The 12,301-nt window shown below is 42.2% G+C and overlaps 1 protein-coding gene across 1 annotated transcript in view; it reads right to left on the bottom strand.

Annotated features, from left to right (window-relative positions):
• Nucleotides 1-255: 255 nt before the first annotated feature.
• The window catches only part of LOC109912708 (regulator of microtubule dynamics protein 3), a 50,828-nt gene continuing 38,782 nt past the window's right edge, over nucleotides 256-12,301 (bottom strand). The window contains exon 7 of the mRNA XM_048600361.1: nucleotides 256-391. Within this exon, the coding sequence (XP_048456318.1) occupies nucleotides 271-391 (121 nt within the window). The 3' untranslated portion in view covers nucleotides 256-270. The remainder of the gene's footprint in view (nucleotides 392-12,301) is intronic.

Below are 12,301 nucleotides of genomic sequence, written 5' to 3'. Positions count from 1 at the left end.
TCGGGTGGTTTGGCTTAGGCCCTAGAAACTTCTAAGGCACTGTTCTTGGCATAGAAATGTGTGGCATTTATTGATTGACCACATCTCTGCAATTATTTAAAGTCAGGTTTCTGGCATGCAGTTAAGGAATCCTTACCTAGATTGCTGCTTGAATGGCCTTGGATGGCACCAAGCACAGCAGCAACATGTGAATTTTGTTTACTGCCTGCACGTAACTGCAGCACTCTGTAGCAGGCAGAAATGAGTTTTTCAGAGTATGCCTTGGCAAGACTAACGTCTCCATATTGAAGATTCAGCTCTCTGAACTTGGCTTACCTTGAAAGTATATCCAGCTTTGATACGATTCTGGATGGTCTCATTGTCAGCCTGTTTGCCACATAGGATAGCATACCTGAAATACAAAGCCATGATGTCACATGCACCCAAAAAAAAATAACATGGCTTTCCTTTAGTTGGTTTAGGTTGCTTGGTTGTGGAATGTGCATACTCAGAAAAGCTGATAAGTAACCATCAGAGAAAGTTCAGATTCTGTGATCCTTTTCATAGTTAATTAAGAATCTGACAGTGAGCATTATGTTTAGGATGAGACAAAGCCACTTTGTCCCTGAAAACTCATTCCGTCAACATCCAAGTCCCCCAGTCTTAGCTAGTTTGCATTCTGGCTTTCCCAGCAGACTATTTCAATAATTTATCACTGAATACATAAGAAAGTACACGTTCTGAAACAATTGTCTTACAATCAAATTTTTCTCTGTTTCAGCTATCTTGAGTTTATATTTCTTATTTTGTATACTTCATGAATTATTTTCTGAACAATCTTCTTTATAAATTGCAAGTATCAAGCTGTTCTGATCTTTCCAATCAATGGGACCCCACTATGTCAAGGACCAGTTGACGTTCCTCTCCACCATTTCCAAAAACGTATCTACTTTTGTCATGAGTTGAATGGATTCAACACAATCAATCAAGAGCTACTATGGTGGAAAATACTCTTTCAGCTAGATTTCAACATATGTGAAATACTTTTAGGAAGATATTGCCCTACAGTCTGGTTTATTCTGCAATTAACTTTTACATAATCAGTGTAATCTGTGATACATTGCAGAATGAATAGAACCAAACTATCATGCATGAACTGAAACCATTAAATATACTAAAGTTTGAGAAACTAAGCTGACTTTTCAGATTTTTCTCCACTGGAAAAACAACCATAATGACAAATGTCCTGAAAGGAGCAGGCAGTGTGAAAATATGCCTCCAGAAAAGGAACAAAAATAAAACCAGAAAGAAAAATTGCTGAGAACATATTTGGTTTTGCAAAACTCAAACCACCCGAAGTTGGCTGAAAAGGTACATTTTACAGATTTGGACAGGGACCTTTGAGCAGCTAATCAACCATGTTAGGAATACAAATTTCTTACAGCAGGATTTTAGCTGCCAACACCAACAAGCATTTGGTGAAGACTTTTTGGTGCTTCTGATAAATTGAAACATAGAGCTGTGTTTTAACACAAAAAACAGATACCATTTAAAAGGTACATTGAAACTTTAAAGATAAAACTAAAATAATTATTAGTAAGTTACAGTTCACAACTTATTGCAGAAAAGAACATTATGCAAAGGTTATAATTATGAAGGGTTAAGAAAGGGATTTCCAATCCATCACTAGAAAAAAAATGAAGTTAAATTTTCATGACTCCACAGTTATTTCAATGGCAGGTATGAGGGGCTAAATTTAAAATCATGGTTTAAGGGTGATGAAATGGGATCATTACTGTTGAAATTTGCTTTCAGTTTCCAACTTGACCTCAGATTACAGGTAATGTGGGGTCAATGATAAACACAATGATGGAAACAGCTGCAACTCCACAAGACTCTTTATAACTTAAAAAACATAATGAATATGTTGGCAGAATAATTTTTGGGCAACTATTTTTCAGGCAAGATTTCAAGCAAAGCCATCATTCTTGGAGAAAATTAACTTGTAATTATCTGGTGATAATTCTTCAAACATTTAACTGAAAAGAATTGCATTCCTGCTCCTAACCCTACCCTGGTTCTGTTTTTTTCTGAACTTGTTATGAACAATAGACAAACTTAGGAATGAATGGAACAGCTTTAATGTGTTCTAAGATATATGTCAAGGGAAGAAGATGATGATAATAGATTAAATCTCTAGGAAACTGACTATAATGCAGATAAATGTGAAATTATTAATTTTGAGAGGAAGAATAAAAAAGAAGCATGGTATTCAAATGCTGAGAGATTGCAGAGCTCCGAGATAATGATGTTTTACTGCATGAATTGCAAAATGGATAGAAAGTAATTAGGAAAGCCAATAGAATTAGCTTTATCACAAGAGGAATTGACCACAAAAGTAGGGAGTTTATGCTTCAGTTATACAAGGTATTGAAGATAACACATCTGCAGGACTATGTGTAGTATTAGTCTCCTTTTTTAATGAAGAAGGCAAATATGTTGGAAGTTCAGAGAAGGTTTACTAGACTAAGAATTGGAATGGACAGGTTGTCACATGAGGAAAAGTTGTAGTGGTCAGACTAGTATCTGCTGGAGTTTAGATGAATAAGAGACAACTTGAATGACACACAAGGTCCTGAGGTCACTTGACAGGGTACTTGTAGAAAGGATAATTACTTTGTGGGAAAATCCAGAACTAGGATTACTGTTTAAAATTAAGGGATTGCACATTTAAGACAAAGATGAGGAGACATCTTTTCTCAAAGAGGGTCAAGAATCTTTGGAATTCAGTTCTTTAAATTCAGAATCAGAATCTTGGAATATTTTTAAGGCAGAGCTAGATAGACTCTTAATAAGCAAGAAGGTGCAGGTAGGAATGTGAAATCAACAGAACTTATTGAATTGCACAGCAAGCTCAAGCAGCCCTAATTTATATCCAATTCTAATTCTAATTTGTATAGTTATATGCTCACAGTTACCATTACTGGGGCTAGCGTTCAATTCCAGATTTTATTTATTAAATTTAAGTTTCATTCATTCTGTGGTGGGCTTTGAAATCATGAGTCCATAGAACAACCAAAATAATACTGGATACCATTAAAAAAATGACATCAACAACATTCATCTTTTCAAATTACTATCAGAGTATAAGAATCCTGTTGGAGGAACTGAAATTCCCAGGGAACACAGAACAAATATACCAGGCTACTCTCAGTTTACTGAACCATATAGTGACTCTTATGTTCTCTTCATGAGAAATACACACAACACAAAGTGTTACTGCTTTCCAAGTAACAGAACTTATTTCAAATTCAAATCCTGGCTATACCGGATTTTGTAACTGTAAGATCCTTTATTTTGAATTGCAATGTCCACCTACAGAGCTGGCGTGATAGAATTTTCTGTTGAAAACAGATTTAACTGACTGGATATGCTTTCTCTGTTGTACAAAGAAATTATATTCATCCCATCATGTCCAATTTCTTTGTCTTTGCAGATATACTATTTTAAGGACCATCAGTGAACCCAGACGTAAAAATGCACTAGTGTTTTGGTAGTCCTTTACTCTTTAAATTTTTTTTTACTGACGATTTGATATTCCACTGGGTGGTTTAATCACACCAACCTTTTGATATGTTTTTTAAATCTTTTAATCCAGTGGAATTGAATACAAGTCTGATTTTGTGACCACATTCACCTTTCTATAATCTACACAGAGTCTAGTTGATCCATCCAGTTTAGGAACAAACACAACTGGTGAACTCCAGCCGGTTTGACTAAGTTAAATCAATTGCCTTTTCAGCATGTACTAAATATCTGTTTCCACCTGAGCTTGTTTCTATGCCATCAACCGAGAAGGATGCTGTTTTATCAGTCCTGATTCTCCTCTGTCCACATCATGCCTAGCTACTTTAGTACATCCAGGTGTATCTACATATTATCTCATACTTCCTCAGCATTTTCCCATTGTCATTTCTCTAAATAAGAGACCTTAGTACCTAACTGTCCCAATAGTTCAGTGTCAGCTAGTGGAACTTAAGGAGATTTGATTTGAGAACCGTCTGCCACTGCTTTTGCCTCATTCTTATTTTCCCAGTCATCTTCCAATACTTCTTCTTATCCTCTTCCTTATGATACCTTTTCAACATTGTTACGTTGGCCACATTATATGCTCCTTACAGTCTTTCTATAAACAGTACAAACATAACTGATTCTTCTTCCTACAAGCAGGAGTGTTTATCAGGTAAGTCACTTTACTAACTCTCTTAACTTCTTGTATGGACCACTCAATTTTGCTTTCAGGGATTCACCTTGCAAAAGCAACAGTATCTTCCACTTAAAACGTTCTAGATATTAATTGTTTATCTGTCCAACATTCCATTTTTGCTTCTGAAAATTCCAAATGCTCTTGTGCTATCTTAAATGCTCCTGAGAGTCTAAAAATAATACAACCATAATCCAACATGGGGAATCCTTCTTTATGATTCAAGAATTTCTCCCAAATCAATTCTGATGAACCTGTATTCTCATGACCATAAGTCAACTCAAATGGACTAAATCCGATAGATTCAGTTGGGGAATCTCTGATAGCAAATAGTAAGAAATCTAATCCTCATCCCAGACCTCTGGATATTCATGACACTTTGTCTTAATCATGATCTTAAGAGGCTGATGGTATCTCACCAAAGCTCTTGTGTTTGTGGATGACAGGCAGTTGACTTAATTTGTTTATACCCAAACAGCTAATGATCTCCTGGAAAGCTTTAGACATAAAGTTAGAACCCTGATTAGATTGTATCTTAGTTGGTAGTCTGTAAAAAGTAAAAAAAAACTTTTCCGCCACTGCCCTAGCAATGGCAACTGGAAATCAGAATGTCAAATTGTAAGGGTATACGGATGACCTGTTTCCATTTTCAGTAATGCTCCTACACGATTTACTAACACTCCACTGAATGATTCTTCAGAAACTAGAATGGGTATCAAAGGTCTTGGTTTAATCATACATTGGGGCTTTCCAACCACCTGACATGGAAGGCATGAACTGGGATATATTGTCTACTTATTCCATTTACCAACACTTTGGCTTTCAATGAACTCAATCCTTCTCCAGCATGTGTTTGAGTAGCTCCTGTGTCTCTTTTTATAGTTATGGGCTTGGATGCTTCACTGCAGAAAAAGGGGTTATCATATCTTTAGACAAAAACACTTCAAATCTCTCATCCACCCTATGAATGTCTTCTGCAATCACAACGCTGATTATCTCTGGTCTCTTAGATGTAATTAAAGCTACCATTTGATTTCTGACCCTTTCCTTTTGCTTTTTCTTTTAAGATTCATCCTTACGAATGCCGATAAGTCTCACTGATTTTCCTCCCAACTTCCAGCATTCTGAATGGATGTATCTCGCCTTGTTAAAATTGAAACACCTAAAGACCAAAAGGTCGTAAGAAATAGGAACATGAGTAGGCCATGTGGCCCCTCGAGCCTGCTCCACCATTCCATTGGATCATCCACTTTGCTGCATTTCCACATAACCCTTGATTTCTCCTAGTGATCAAAAATGTATCTATCTCAGCCTTAAATATACACAAGGACTCTAGCCCACAGCATTCTGTGGCAAGAAGTTCCAAAGACTCTCAATCCTTTGAGAGAAGAAATTCCTCATCTAGAACTTAAACTGGCACCCAAAGAACTAAGAACAATACAGCACAGGAACAAGCCCTTCACCCCTCCAAACCTGCACTGACACATTTTGCCCTTCCATACTAAAACTACCTTCACTTACAGGATCTGTATCCATCTATTCCCTTCCTATTCATATATTCGTTCAGGTGCTTCTTGAATGCTGCTACTGTGTCTGCTTCCACCATCTCCTCTGGCAGCACATTCCAGATAGTCACCACCATTTGTGTGAAAAGTTTGCCTCATTTAAACATCCCCTTAAACCTGTGCTCCCCAGTAATTGACTCCTCCACCCTAGGAAAAAGCCTCAAACTTTCCACTCTATTCATGTCGTTCTAAGATCTCTTCATTCTCAGACTATGCCCTCTGATCCTCGACTCTCCCATGAGGGGAAACATCCTCTCAGCATTTACCCTGTCAAACCCCTTAAGAATCCTATATGTTTCAATGAAATCACCTCTCATTTTTCTAAAATTGAGCGAGTAGAGTCCCAATTGTTCAGCCTTTGCTCATAAGACAATCCCTTCGTACCTTTGCTTCTGATTTTCACCTTCATCCTTAGTACTTTCTCTTCTGATCTGAGGAGACTATGGAGCATTTCAGCCTATCCATTCCTTACCCTTGGTGAATTGCTTTCTTTTCACTCTCCCAAACTCATGAAGATGATAGAAAAAAGGTTTGTCATATGAATTAGCTCATAATCATCAACCATTATTGCTGCTTGTCCAGCAGTTGCTACCCTTTGATCCTCAAAATGGATTTTATTCCAGATTATCATACTTCTTTAAAAGAAGTTTATATGTGGTTTCAGCTTCTAATGCTCGTAACCACCTGTCAACATTATTTTGCTCAATCCTTTTGAATTCAAATAAGTTTGTCCCAGCTATTTCCAGAACCTTCTCCGATGTGCCTCAAGCACCAACTTAAACTTCGCCAATACACTTTTCTTTACAGTGGCAAAATCCTGAGAAACCTCTTCTGACAGTGGAAAATAAAATTTCCTGTGCTTTATTTATCAACTTACTCTGTGTGAGCAAAGCCCAGTCCTATTTCACCCAATTCATCTGTCTAGCCATTTTCTCAAATGACAAGAAGAATGCCTCCACATCATTTTCCTCAAATTTTGATGAACCTGTGCAATCTAAAACTTTCCTTACTGGACTTCAAGTTATGACCAATTACTTCCCCACCAAGGCCTGCATCAGTATCTGATGTCTCATGTTTCAACTGTATCATTTTAAGCTAAGATTCATATTCCCTTACTTTCTCTCTTTTTTGCAGTTCTAATTGTAGTTTCTTTCATTTTTGTTCTTTTCAAATCCATTTACCTTTCTCTTTCTTTTTCTGTCCTTTATTTGGCATTTTCAGACCCCTCTAGTTTTTTTCATTCTTGTCTTATACTCAAGCTGCCTTAACTAAAACTGATCATCACAGATTCTAATGTTTTACTACATGGAGTACCTTGGGTTTACAGGAACTACAAGAAATACAAGTACCATGCTAGTGTTCAATTATCTCTGCCTTCCTAGCTTCGTGAGGCAATAGAAACACTAGTTTACCCATCAAGTCAATCAACGCAGGTTATGAAAGTTTCCTTAAGGCTGCTAGGGATAACTCCGCCACTTGAAGGAAATCTTTTGCCATTTCCAGTCTCAAATGCTTACAGAATCTGATATCTTCCTTCACCGGTGCTATTTTACTAATACTGTAACAAAATCCTCATTGCATCTGTTTCAAACCAATTCTGGACAAGTCCCCAAACTTTATGATACCTCACAGGATAGCACAGGAAATTAATCACGCCATTCTCAGAGCTGTCACAATAGCTAACGATTTTAAGAAATATGCAGAATTCCCCAATTTATCCGTGTTTTAATATTTAATTGGACTGGGGTGAAAAATCCTGTCCAATAGTCTTCAGTCATAAATCACCCTAGGCAAGGCCATTATATTGCATTTTGGGCATGCGGCAGATCTTTAAAACTACACTGCGGGATCACTTTCATAAGTACGAATGTTCATAAGCTGGGAACTCCATGTACGGTCTTTCCAATATTCACCTAAAGCTCCAAGGTTGAGAATCTACAGACTTACAATTAGACTGCTATCAGGGAGAAGAATGGAATATTCAGTCATAGAAGAGTCTGAAAAATAACGGCTTAGATCCATCCAATATTTAATTGGACTGGGGTGAAAAATCCTGTCCAATAGCCTTCAGTTATAAATCACCCTAGGCAAGGCCATTATTGCATTTTGGGCATGCAGCATCATAGTTCAGATTAACACATTCTTTATGGTGATTACTGTACTGGATATTTGGTGAGGCTGTCAGTAATATATCAGCATATGCAAAGAATGCTAGGACATCTTTGGATGGGAAAGGAGAGGCAGAGAACAGAGAGGAACACAGAGGGTGGGGAGTGCGGGGGGGTGTGGTTTGGGAAGAGAAGGGGGAGAGAGTGTGGTGGAAGGAGAAAAGTGAGAGAGGAGGATGAAAAGTGCAAGGAAGCCAGGTAGACAAGAAAGGATAAACGGGTAGGAGGGCAAGAAGGCTGGCTGACAAGGTGAAGGAAGAAGACGGGGAGGGAAGGAGATGAGAGACTGAGGGGAGCAGAGAGAAAAAGAGAGAGAGAGAGAGAGAAAGACACACAGACATGAAGAAAGAGGAAAATAATTTGATCAACTACCTTTAACGTAGCCTCATGACCCAAGGTGCTTAACAAGGGCTACACCAATACAAATGGAATTGACACCAAAAGTACAAAAGGAGATGTTAGTCTCAATGGGTGCCATGTGACAAGGAAAATTCAATACTCGGTATTGTACAAAGGAATGGGAAGTGAACTCAAGTCTATTTTGCTGCAAACTCACTGCAGACACTCCAGTACTGCATTAACCCACTTCAGCCATCCAAAAGGAAGGTAGAAAAGTTTCGAACAAGATAATCTCAGAAGAGATGAGAAGCACAGCAGAGGTTGGGAGGGAAAGCATACAGTAATAGCAGATGCAGCCAAGAACCATATTTCATTAGACACCTTTCAGTGATATATTAAGATTGGTACACACATTACAGTGCTTGAATAGGATTTACTAATATTAAGTGAGTAGTCAGTTATTCACCATCACAGTCCCAATCATGCAACGTCACTTATTTCACCAGCAATCAGGAGACAGGTAGTAGAATGGAAAACAAGCTGGTCACTAAACAGAAAATAACAATGTGGGGATAAGCGAGATAACAAGGTGCAGAGCTGGATGAACACAGCAGGCCAAGCAGCATCATAGGAGCAGGAAGGCTGATGTTTCAGGCCTAGACCCTTCATCAGTAATGGGGGAGGGGAAGGGGGTTCTGAAATAAATAGGGAGAGAGGGGGAGGCGGATAGAAGAGGGATAGAGGAGAAGATAGGTGGAGAGGAAACAGACAGGTCAAAGAGGCGGGGATGGAGCCAGTAAAGGTGAGTGTAGGTGGGGAGTTAGGGAGGGGATAGATCAGTCCAGGGAGGACAGACAGGTCAAGGGGGCGGGATGAGGTTAGTAGGTAGGAGATGGGGGTGCAGCTTGAGGTGGGAGGAGGGGATAGGTGGGAGGAAGGACAGGTTAGGGAGGCAGGGACGAGCTGGGCTGGTTTTGGGATGCTGTAGGGGGAGGGGAGATTTTGAAACTTGTGAAATCCACATTGATACCATTGGGCTGCAGGGTTCCCAAGCGGAATATGAGTTGCTGTTCCTGCAACCTTCGGGTGGCATCGTTGTGGCACTGCAGGAGGCCCAGGATGGACATGTCATCTGAGGAATGGGAGGGGGAGTTGAAATGGTTCACGACTGGGAGATGCAGTTGTTTATTGCGAACCGAGCGTAGGTGTTCTGCAAAGCGGTCCCCGAGCGTCCGCTTGGTTTCCCCGATGTAGAGGAGGCCACAACGGGTACAGCAGATGCAGTATACCACATTGGCAGATGTGCAGGTGAACATCTGCTTGATGTGGAAAGTCTTCTTGGGGCCTGGGATGGGGGTGAGGGAGGAGGTGTGGGGGCAGATGTAGCACTTCCTGCGGTTGCAGGGAAAAGTGCCGGGTGTTGTGGGGCTGGAGGGGAGTGTGGAGCGGACAAGGGAGTCACGGAGAGAGTGGTCTCTCCAGAAAGCAGATAAGGGTGGGGAAGGAAATGTCTTTGGTGGTGGGGTCGGATTGCAGATGGTGGAAGTGTCGGAGGATGATGCGTTGGATCCGGAGGTTGGTGAGGTGGTACGTGAGGACGAGGGGGATTCTTTTTTGGTTGTTATTGCGGGGACAGGATGTGAGGGATGAGTTGCGGGAAATGTGGGAGACACGGTCGAGGGCGTTCTCGACCACTGAGGGGGGGATGTTGCGGTCCTTGAAAAACGAGGACATCTGAGATGTACGGGAGTGGAATGCCTCATCCTGGGAGCAGATGCGGCGGAGGCGAAAGAATTGGGAATAGGGGGTGGCATTTTTGCAGGAAGGTGGGTGGGAGGTGGTGTATTCTAGGTAGCTGTGGGAGTCGGTGGGTTTGAAATGGATATCGGTTTCTAGGTGGTTGCCCGACATGGAGACAGAGAGGTCCAGGAAGGTGAGAGAGGTGTTAGAGGTGGTCCAGGTGAACTTAGGGTTGGGGTGGAAGGTGTTAGTGAAGTGGATGAACTGTTCGAGCTGAAGACGTGCCTACCGTCACCGCTGCTGCCGCCGCCTACCCCGCTCCGCCCACCGCCGACACCACTCCGCTCGCTGCCGACGCAACTCCACCCACCGCCGTCACTGAAGCAACTCCGCCCACAGCCTACGCTGACGCAACTCCGCCCACAGCCGACACCGACATCACTCCGCCCACAGCCTCCACAGCCAGCAGTTCCAGAGGAGACAGCAACACTCAGCCCTGCCGAGTCTTCACCATCCCCCCAGACCTCCCCCTTACTGATGACGAACGGTCAGTCCTCAGTAAAGGGCTCACCTTTGTCCCCCTCCACCCACACATCAACGAATACTGGTCACATTTGGACATTGAGCAGTTTTTCCGCCGCCTCCGCCTCCATGCTTACTTCTTTAACTGTGAACCTAACCCTCCCTCTACTGACCCCTTCTCCCGCCTCCAACACACCCCCTCCTCCTGGACACCACCCCAAGGCCTCCTACCCTCCCTCGACCTCTTCATCTCCAACTGCCGTCGAGACATCAATCGCCTCAACCTCTCCACCTCTCTCACCCACTCCAACCTCTCCCCCGCAGAACATGCAGCCCTCCGCTCCCTCCAATCCAATCCCAACCTCACCATAAAACCCGCGGACAAGGGGGGCACAGTTGTAGTATGGCGCACTGACCTCTACAGAGCCGAGGCCAGATGCCAACTCTCCGACACCTCCTCCTACCACCCCCTTGATCATGACCCCACCCCCGAGCACCAAACCATCATCTCCCAAACCATCCACAACCTCATCACCTCAGGTGACCTCCAACCTCATCGTTCCCCAACCCCGCACTGCCCGCTTCTATCTCCTTCCCAAAATCCACAAACCTGAATGCCCTGGTCGACCCATCGTCTCCACCTGCTCCGGCCCCACCGACCTTATCTCCAACTATCTGGACTCCATTTTCTCCCCCTTGGTCCAGCAACTCCCCACCTACATCCGTGACACCACCCACGCCCTCCACCTCCTCCAGAACTTCCAATTCCCCGGTCCCCAACACCTCATCTTTACCATAGACATCCAGTACCTATACACCTGCATTCCCCATACAGATGGCCTAAAGCCCCTCTGCTTCTTCCTGTCCCGCAGGCCCGACCAGTCCCCCTCCACTGACACCCTCATCCGCTTAGCTGAACTCGTCCTCACCCTCAACAACTTCTCTTTCAATTCCTCCCACTTCCTACAGACAAAGGGGGTGGCCATGGGCCCAAGCTATGCCTGCCTCGTTGTAGGTTACGTGGAACAATCCCTCTTCCGTACCTACACTGGCCCTAAACCCCACCTCTTCCTCCGTTACATTGATGACTGTATCGGCACCGCCTCGTGCTCCCACAAATTATATTTAAACTCAGGAATCAGAAATAATTTCTAAATTTTATGGAAATCATAAAGCTGGGGAAAAGGGATTTGGTTAATATACAGAAAGATTATGACAAAATACAAAAAGATATCAACAAACTTGCAGAATTGGCATTTAATTGGCATTTTTTAAAAATATAGGCAAGTGTGAGTTGGTTAATTCCTTTATTCATTCATGGGATAAGGCATCGCTGGCTAGACAACATTTATTGCCCAGAGGGCAGTTAATAGTCAACATGTAGGCCAGACCAAGTAAGGATGGCAGTTTCCTCTCCTAAAGGACATTAATGGACCAGGTGGGTTTTTCCGACAATCGGCAATGGATTCACAGTCATCATTAGACTCTTAATTCCAGATATTTATTGGATTCAAATTCCACCATCTGCTGTGGCAGGATTTGAACCCAGGTCCCCAGAATGTTACCTGGGTCTCTGGATTAACAGTCCAGCGATAATACCACTAGGCCAATGCCTCCCCTTAGTACGTAATTTTGAAGTGAAGAACTTGGAGATCATATACTGCTCGGAAAATAAGAATCAAAGCAGGGTAAAGGAGCAAATGAGTCTCAGATTCAGACACATG

The sequence above is a fragment of the Rhincodon typus genome, chromosome 8 (genome assembly GCF_021869965.1).
Source record: "Rhincodon typus isolate 14 chromosome 8, sRhiTyp1.1, whole genome shotgun sequence".
Taxonomy (NCBI): domain Eukaryota; kingdom Metazoa; phylum Chordata; class Chondrichthyes; order Orectolobiformes; family Rhincodontidae; genus Rhincodon; species Rhincodon typus.
The sequence above is the reverse complement of the archived record's forward strand: the minus strand, read 5'-3'. Positions and strand labels throughout refer to the sequence as shown.